Source organism: Stomoxys calcitrans, chromosome 1, assembly GCF_963082655.1.
Source record: "Stomoxys calcitrans chromosome 1, idStoCalc2.1, whole genome shotgun sequence".
In the NCBI taxonomy this organism is placed as follows: Eukaryota; Metazoa; Arthropoda; class Insecta; order Diptera; family Muscidae; genus Stomoxys; species Stomoxys calcitrans.
Genome location: NC_081552.1, coordinates 182852903 through 182861672, shown reverse-complemented (window position 1 = coordinate 182861672; position 8770 = coordinate 182852903). Strand labels below are relative to the sequence as shown.

The 8770-nt window shown below is 41.7% G+C and overlaps 1 protein-coding gene across 1 annotated transcript; it reads left to right on the top strand.

Moving 5' to 3' along the window:
* Positions 1–211: 211 nt before the first annotated feature.
* On the top strand, positions 212–7008 carry LOC106084964 (tubulin alpha-4 chain). The gene is made up of 2 exons (XM_013248956.2): positions 212–530; positions 5391–7008. Exons 1-2 carry the CDS (start codon positions 528–530, stop codon positions 6783–6785), a joined length of 1398 nt encoding a protein of 465 aa, XP_013104410.1. The 5' UTR covers positions 212–527; the 3' UTR covers positions 6786–7008.
* The last annotated feature ends 1762 nt before the right edge of the window (positions 7009–8770 follow it).

Below are 8770 nucleotides of genomic sequence, written 5' to 3'. Positions count from 1 at the left end.
GCCTGATTGCACCACGTTTTATACGTTTCCCATAGCTTAAACATAACAGGACTTCATTTAACACACACACTCTCATACACACATTCATTTTGCTGGGTTCTCAAAATGGCTCTACTAAAGAAAAAAAAAGTAAAAGAAAGAGGCAAACGATGGTTGGTTGGTTGTGTACTAAAAAGATCATCGCAGATCATTGTTGCACACCAACAAACATCTCAGCAGAGCACCACACACAGTCTTCATCCGTCATCGCCCAACAACTGTCACACCATTGTTCTGCATTGTTCGGTGGTATTGATCGGCATTCGTACGAGTCACGGTGCTTGCTTTTGTGAATTATATTTCCTTTTTGGCGTTATCTTTTTTTTCGGCCATTTAAGAAAAGTTGTAACGCTTAGAAAACAAAGATTTTTAAAATTCCAAGCTAAAGCTACATTTTTTAGCCTGGAAATTAGGAAATCTTTTTGCTTCCAGATAGCAACGTAAAACACCAACCAGGATAATCACACAAGCCATCGCCACACAAAATCATGGTAAGTATGAGTGCGCGAAACGGAATAAAGTAGAAAAAATGAGCGCCCAATTTAAAACAAAGGACATATTGAGGTTATACCTTTTACTCGTTGCTGCTGCTGCTGCTGTTGCTGAAACAAAAGAGGTTTTTTTTTACATTTCATTATGGGCACCAAAGAGATGAACTCAAATTAGTTCCAAACTTATTTATGGCTACTGTTTACATTAGTAAATGCAGCTGGCGCAAAGAAAAGAAAGAGTAAAACAAGTTATTTTTTCCATCTTCTTAGGCTGCATTGAACCCAAGAAACCCGTCATGGGGAAACCAATGCATATTTTTGCATTTATTGGCGGTTTACGATACCGCTGCAGCAGCATCATCTCAATAACTGTGAATTAAATTTAGAACATGTTTTGTTCTTGTGATGAACTTGTGATCAATTAATACTTTCCCAGATAATTTTAAATGTTAATCGGCGAATGAATTGGGATCAAAAGGCTCAAGGTATCATATGGGGGGATCAATTTATATGTTGGCTGTATCCAATTGGAGACATACCGTATGTCAACTAATGTTTGGAATCGCATGGTTTGGAGACTCCGATGGCAGCCGGTTGTACGTACCAGATTCACCCGCTGGAGCCCATCATCGGCAAGGGCTGCCGCCTTAGTGTAAAACTCACTGCTACAACAACAACTATGTCCATTTTATGCATCTTTAAACTAGGGCTAGTAAAATAGGTAGCGGAAAGTTACTGCCAAAAGTGAATGTATTACCGGCCTTAAATCAAACTGAAATTAAAATTTTGGGTGCTCTAGGTATCAAATCAGATGATCGGTTTATATAGTTATTTTAGTTGGGAACATATCCGGACCATTTTGATGCGGTGTTGAAAGGCATATGAGTACTTCAAGTATCAAATTCGGCCAAAATTAAGAATCTAGGGGCTTAAGAAGTCAAACCGATAGATCATTTTATGTGGGGCTATATTAAATTAATGTTGTTGTTTTGCGGATGTTTGTTGTTATTGTTTTTGTAACCACATGTGTGTGTTAAGGTAGCGATCCTCGTTAAGCTTTATAGGTGAGCAAGCTCGTACCGGTTCATGGGACCGATCGCCGCGAAAACGTTATGACAATTGGCTATTTTTAGACGCCAATAACTCGCCTTGTCATATCGAGTATCATAGACACTCAGAATTTAAGCAAGAGCCAGTGCCGCCCAGCCTCTATGAGGATCTCTACTTGATATCGCTGATTGTCCGTGACTGAAACTCCTCCATATACGAAGCATACCACTATCCGCAACCTGTAGACGCGTCCGGTAGCTTCCAGCTGAGTTGCTCGCAATGACGATGAGCAATGGCCCGTGGCGACCAGACCTTTGGATCGAGACGAGCTTGCTCATTTATAGGAGCTTGACGAGGATCGTCGCCTCCACATGTGGCTAAGTAATTACAACAACAACGATGAACCCCTCACAAATCGGAGCTCAAAGTTCCAACTCGTATGGTGCTTATAGTCATTCTGTGGATAGAGTTTGTTGTTGTCGTTGTAGCAGTGTGTTATACACTGAGGCGGCAGCCCATGCCGATGAAGGACTTCAACGGGTCAATCCGGTACGTACAACCGGCTGCCATGGGATTGCTATAGGACGTGAGTTTTGTGGTTCCAGTTTAGAATCGGCACACATATCCCGCACGATGGCATAAATCTTAGCTTTGTAGAAGTTGAGGTGGCTGTATATGCCAGAACTACTCTGGTTTGCCGGGGGATCAATTTCTCCAGGTGAAATGGGTGGCGGTCTTTCTCCAAGGACCACATTCTCCTGGTAGCTGTTCACCGCACCTACTACAGTATCTGCATGAAAGTTGTCTAGACCAGCTTGATATGCCTTTGCTGAACTTTTTGGTTATAGATCGCCACAAGGTGGCGAGGAAGGTGGCGGTGAATCGAGTGTGTATGTGAATTAGGCGGCAAGATCGATGAGGTTGACGTTCAACCTATCGCAGGTGTCATCAACGATGGACCCCGATATTATGATCGCACATTTGTCCACATATGATACGATCTCAATGCCGTCTGGAGGGGTTTAAATACAAGATAAGTAGAGGTAAAACCGTGCCGGAGATATCAATATCAAGTCAGTGGATTTGTTTTTGGGCTATAACTACATGTGGATTGTACCAATGTTACTTTGAAATAACACATTTGAGTTGAGGACATGATAACGGAAGGCAAGGTAGTCTGGGGCGCGAATTCGTCTCAATTCTAAAAGTAAACGGAACCGGATGGCATACTGCGTGCTATGTTACAGGCGAGGACCATGTGCCAAGCTCCTATCCTTCTTAAAGACCCTGCTGAGACAACTTAACACGTGTATTAGACATTGTGTTGACCCTTTAATGCTACTTACAGTTGACACTAGCCTCTATTATGTGGCTGGTTACATTGGAAACTTATTGAACTTATTTTTATTACATTGAAAAACTTTGGCGTTTTTCTTGGACAAAGAGGGGACATTTAATGAACGTGAAGGACCATATATGGGGTCGTTGCCTGCGCTGATGATGTCGGCATCATGGTAGGTGGCCGTTTCCTCTCTACCACTACTGACCTCTTTCAAAGGGCGCTGAGAAAGCTGAACAAGTGCCAAAGGACTTGATATATCCCCAGCGACACTGAGCTGATATTTTTTACCAAGAGGCGAAAGCTGGGTGTTCTCAGGGAACCTGTACTGAATGGGGTAGAGTTGCCGCTCTCTCCGTAGGCTTCGTTTTTGACCAGAAACTAAGCTGGAGAAGGATGATTGCCCCGAGAGAGGCGCTGAATACTGATCGCGATCTTAGGCCTTTTTATGTTCATGGTTTGGTAACGACGATCACCCTAAAAATGAAGGTCAAAACGTTGAGCTTTGCTTTGAAAAGTGCAACTATACAAATAAATCCCACGCAAAAGTTAAAGAATTTTTAATTCTGACAACTGAAATCGAGCGTCATTCTGCGTTGCCATACGTGAAGTAGTTTTTTTTATGCATCAAAGTTGAAAATTGTTGAACTTTTGCGCATTGCTTTTGTGGTATTTGTTTGCATAGTTGTATTTTTCAATGCAACGCTCAAAAACAAAACTCACCGCGCTCATTATTGAGGGTGTCACGTATCCAGCGGTCCTCAAACTTTGGGCATTCTTCTCAGCTCTACTGGGGGATGGAGATGCGGCGTGACGGGACGATGATGTATACTGGAGATGGAGCAACGAAGCAGAAGTCATTATTGAATTCCACGAAACCGGAAAATTTTTTGGTTTTGGACGAAAGCAGCGTCTTTTCATATTTGCGCTTTTGAATACACTAGTGACGATAACGATGCGGCAGCGTGAATCGTTCAGACTATCACGGTAAACGTGGACATTCAGGCGGCGATGAAGGCTCTGGCCTCGAGCCATGTGAGATCGAAAGCTTCAACAAACTGTGAGCTCTCTACTGTGCGAGCTTCTGTTTAGGATGGATGCATTCATTTTATGGTGAATGTTATGAAATCCCGGCACGGGATAGCTGTGAGCAACAAATACGCTAGGAATTTGGGGTCAGATCTGTGTGGTGTTCATCGCTGTCAGCAAAAACCTTAGTTGCAAGTTTCCGAAGAGGTTGCGGATAGTAGAATGCTCCATACGGGGTAGTTGCAGCGACAGTCGCTGACAATCAGCGGTATCGAGCGAAGAGTCTCAGAGAGAGAGGCAGGGTGGCACCGGCTCTGTCATAAATACTGAGTGCCTACTATGTACCTCAGTAAGACAAGGCGAGTTATTGGCGCCTTTAAATAACCAATGGCCACCCTGTATCAGCGGCGGTCGGTCCCTTGGGCCCGAACAAGATCGCCACCTCCACATGCAATTGTGACTACAACAACCACAATAACAATGGTATGATTATTGTTTAACCTTGGGAGCTACGAGTTCAGTTTCCTACATCAGCCGGATCTGTCTTGGGCCAGAGTAGCTCTGGATTTCCCATATATTCGGCTAATACAACGAAGTCGCATTGGTTACAATATACTGGCGAATATTCTGCAAGCCTGTTCTGTATGAGGAGGTGATGAGTCCATAGGTGGTGTGTTATCGGATTGCGTCTCTAAACTTCCAGATACTTCTCCTGAAATGTCTCGGAGAGATGGAGGTAACAGCTCCGGAGTTGTTGTTTAGGAAGATCACTATGAACTTTTGAGCTTTACGTGTCTGGATCTTATCGTGTAGATGGATGATGTTTGCCATCTGCAGGCAGCGCGTGAGGATTTTGTTCCTGTTTCTTCCTTATCGCAGACTGCAGCAGCATGGGCTGAAACGAGAAAAGGCTGTTGAGGGTCGCCCTTATGATCTTCGGATGATTTACTGTTAGAATTCTTTGTCCATCGACTATGACTTCAAACTCCATTGAATCCTCTTTCGCCCAGGTGGTGAATAGTGTGGCTGACAATTTCATCAAGAGATTTTCAAGTTGCGACTCTTGAAAAAGTCCTTCAGGTCTGAGAGATAAATGTTTATTCGTTCACACAGCTTATTGATGCTATGTATGATGAGTTGTAGAGGAGAGAACATCCCCTTGGGAAACCCTCTCTGCTTAACAAGGGGCTATGACTTTGTGTTTCTAAACTCTTTCTATTATTGGCGAACGCACATGTAGTTAACAAACCAACTTTTTTTCAATTTAGAAGATCGGACTCAACGGTGGAGTGGATTTCGAGACGCTTTGTCCCGAGAGTGAATATCAATTTCGTGCTTTACTTTACTTCCCCCCCTTTCGATATCAAAATATTGATTTTTTTATATGTTTGAATTATTAAAAAAGTTGTTCAATGTATTTCTAATTTTTCCATTTTCTTTAGCGTGAAGTTATTTCCATTCAAATCGGTCAGGGTGGCATTCAAATCGGCAATGCCTGTTGGGAGCTGTACTTGCTCGAGCATGGCATCAATCACGATGGCACGGCCAAGACCAAAGAGGAAATGCTTGCAAGTGGCTGTTCAGCTGGTGTGGTAGGCTCAGAGGGACAATCGAATTGCACAAATGATGCTCGCACCTTCTTCTCGGAGACGGGTTCGGGAAAACAAGTGCCAAGATCAATTTTTGTGGATTTGGAGCCGACAGTAATTGACGATGTACGAAATGGTCCCATGCGTGGTCTCTATCATCCGGAGCAATTGATTTCAGGCAAAGAGGATGCTGCCAATAATTATGCTCGTGGCCATTACTCCATTGGTAAGGAGGTCATTGACAATGTAACTACACGCATACAAAAAATAGCCGAGCAGTGTGATGGTCTGCAGGGCTTTTTGATATTCCACAGTTTGGGAGGTGGTACAGGCTCTGGTTTCACCTCGTTGCTATTGGAGCGTTTGTCCATGGAGTTTACCAAAAAGTGTAAACTCGACTTTGCTGTCTATCCCTCGCCCAAGGTGTCCACGGCTGTGGTGGAGCCCTACAATGCCTTGTTGACCACACACTCATCGTTGGAACATTCGGACTGTGTGTTCATGGTGGACAATGAAGCCATCTATGAAATCTGCAAAAATAGTTTAAATGTGGATCGTCCAGATTATCGCAATCTAAATCGACTTATAGCCCAAATTGTCAGTTCCACAACGGCATCGTTGCGTTTCAGTGGTTCCATGAATGTGGATCTCAATGAGTTCCAAACGAATTTGGTGCCTTTCCCACGTATCCACTTCCCCCTGGTGGCCTACGCCCCATTGATGTCAGCCTCTAGGGCATCACACGAACAGCATGCCATCACCTCCCTGACCAATGCATGCTTTGAATCCGGCAATATGATGGTGAAATGTGATCCCCGAGCTGGCAAATACATGGCATGTTGTATGTTGTATCGAGGCGATGTTGTTCCCAAAGATGTTAATGCTGCTGTTTCGGCCATCAAGTCAAAGCGACATATTCAGTTTGTCGATTGGTGCCCAACGGGTTTCAAAATTGGCATCAACTATGAGAAACCTGCATTTGTGCCCGATGGCGATTTGGCGCCTACCTCTCGAGCCGTTTGCATGTTGTCTAACACAACTGCCATTGCCGTGGCCTTCAGCAATTTGTGCTACAAATTCGACCTAATGTTCAAGAAACGCGCCTTTGTCCATTGGTATGTCGGCGAGGGCATGGAAGAGGGCGAATTTACCGAAGCTCGGGAAGATTTGGCCGCACTAGAACGCGATTTCGAGGAGGTCGGCACAGACGATGCCGAACAAGGAGGCGAGGATGATTGCGAGTACTGATCGTTTACTGGACTTTTAAGTATAAATAAATAACAGTTTTATCATAACATTTCTAGTTATTCCAAAGTATTGTAACTAAAGGTTAAACATTAAGAAAAACAATAATTACAATAACATTCCTATTGAGTTTCGAGATAGAATATCTGTTAAATTTGTTGAAAATATAAATAAAAAAAAAGAATAAAAGTGAATAAAAATTCCTTTTTTGATTATGCTTGTAGAACATTTCTGTCTTTCATAAACACTAGCTGGAACGGATAACCTCCGCTGCGCCTTCTTTAACTTTCTTATACCATTTATTTGAATCCAATATTGCTATGGTTGGCAAATAAATCCTGTGGTCTAATTATCGCATCCGTTATCGAGCGAGTTTTTGTTCGAAGATTGAAGATACATTTTTTTCGAAGATTAATTTTTCAAAAAGTTGAAGATTTCTTAGAAAAAAAAAAAACGATTAGCAGAGCATATTCTGCCATCTTAAAGGTAAATAAAGCAAATGGTGGCTGTTAAAAAGTTATTACTCGTAAAAAAATAAAAACAAGTGTCATTGTTTTTTCAACGATATGTTGCTGTTTTTATACCCTCCCACCATAGAAGGGTAAATAAATTCTCCAGAATTTCTCGCATACGTTATCGAGCGAGGTTTTGTTCGAAGATCAATTCCGTTCTGTAAATACTTATTGGATGAGGGCTTACGAACTTATTTTTTCAAAATATCGATTTCATAGAAAAAAAAAAAATCGATCAGCACAGCATATTTTACCATCTCAAAAGTAAACAAAGCAAATGGTGGCTGTTAAAAAAAGTTATTACCAATAAAAAAATAAACAAAAGTAAGTGTTAAACAATATGCCATCGTTTTTTTTTTCAACGATATGGTTCTGTTTTTACACAATAAATTGTTTTTATACCCTCCACCATAGGAGGGGGGGCATACTAATTTCGTCGTTCCGTTTGTAACGTATATATATATTGGGTTGCCCAAAAAGTAATTGCGGATTTTTTAAAAGAAAGTAAATGCATTTTTAATAAAAGTTAGAATGAACTTTAATCAAATATACTTTTGTTACACTTTTTTTCTAAAGCAAGCTAAAAGTAACAGCTGATAACTGACAGAAGAAAGAATGCAATTACAGAGTCACAAGCTGTGAAAAAATTTGTCAACGCCGACTAAATGAAAATTTTTTTTGGGCAACCCAATATATATATATATATATATATATGTTCGTCATCGTTATGACATTTTAAGTCGATCTAGCCTTGTCCGTCTATCTGTCTTTCGAAGGAGTAAAGCTACACTTGAAATTTTGCACAAATTTATCTATGTAGGTCAGCTGGGATTTTAAATGCGCCGAATCGGTCCATGTTTTGATATAGCTTGGGTCTTGACTTCTTCAGCATCTAGAGGGCACAATTCTTATCCGATTTGGCTGAAAATTTGTGCGTGGTGTCTTGGTATCGCTTCCAACACCTGTGCTATGTATGGTTCCAATCGGTTCATTACCTGTTATAGCTGCCAAATTAACTGATCTTAAATCTTGATTTCTTAAGCCACTAGAGGGCGCAATTTTCATCCGATTTGGCTGAACATTTTGCACGAAGTGTTTTGTTATGACTTCTAATAAGTGTACTAAGTATGGTTCAAAGCGGTCCATAACCTGGTATAGCTGCCATATAAATCGATCTGGGATCTTGACTTCTTAAGCCTCTAGAGGGCGCAATTCTTATCCGATTTGGCTGAAATTTTGTACAGCGGCTTCTGCCATAACCTTCACCATTCATGTCAAATATGGTCTGAATCGAACTATAGCCTGATAAAGCTCCCACATAAACCGATCTCCCCATATTACTTCTTGAGCCCCTATAGGGCGCAATTCTTATCCGATTTGGCTGAAATTTTGTACAGCGGCTTCTGCCATGACCTTCAACATTCGTGCCAAATATGGTCTGAATCGATCTATGGCCTGATAGAGCTCCCACATAAG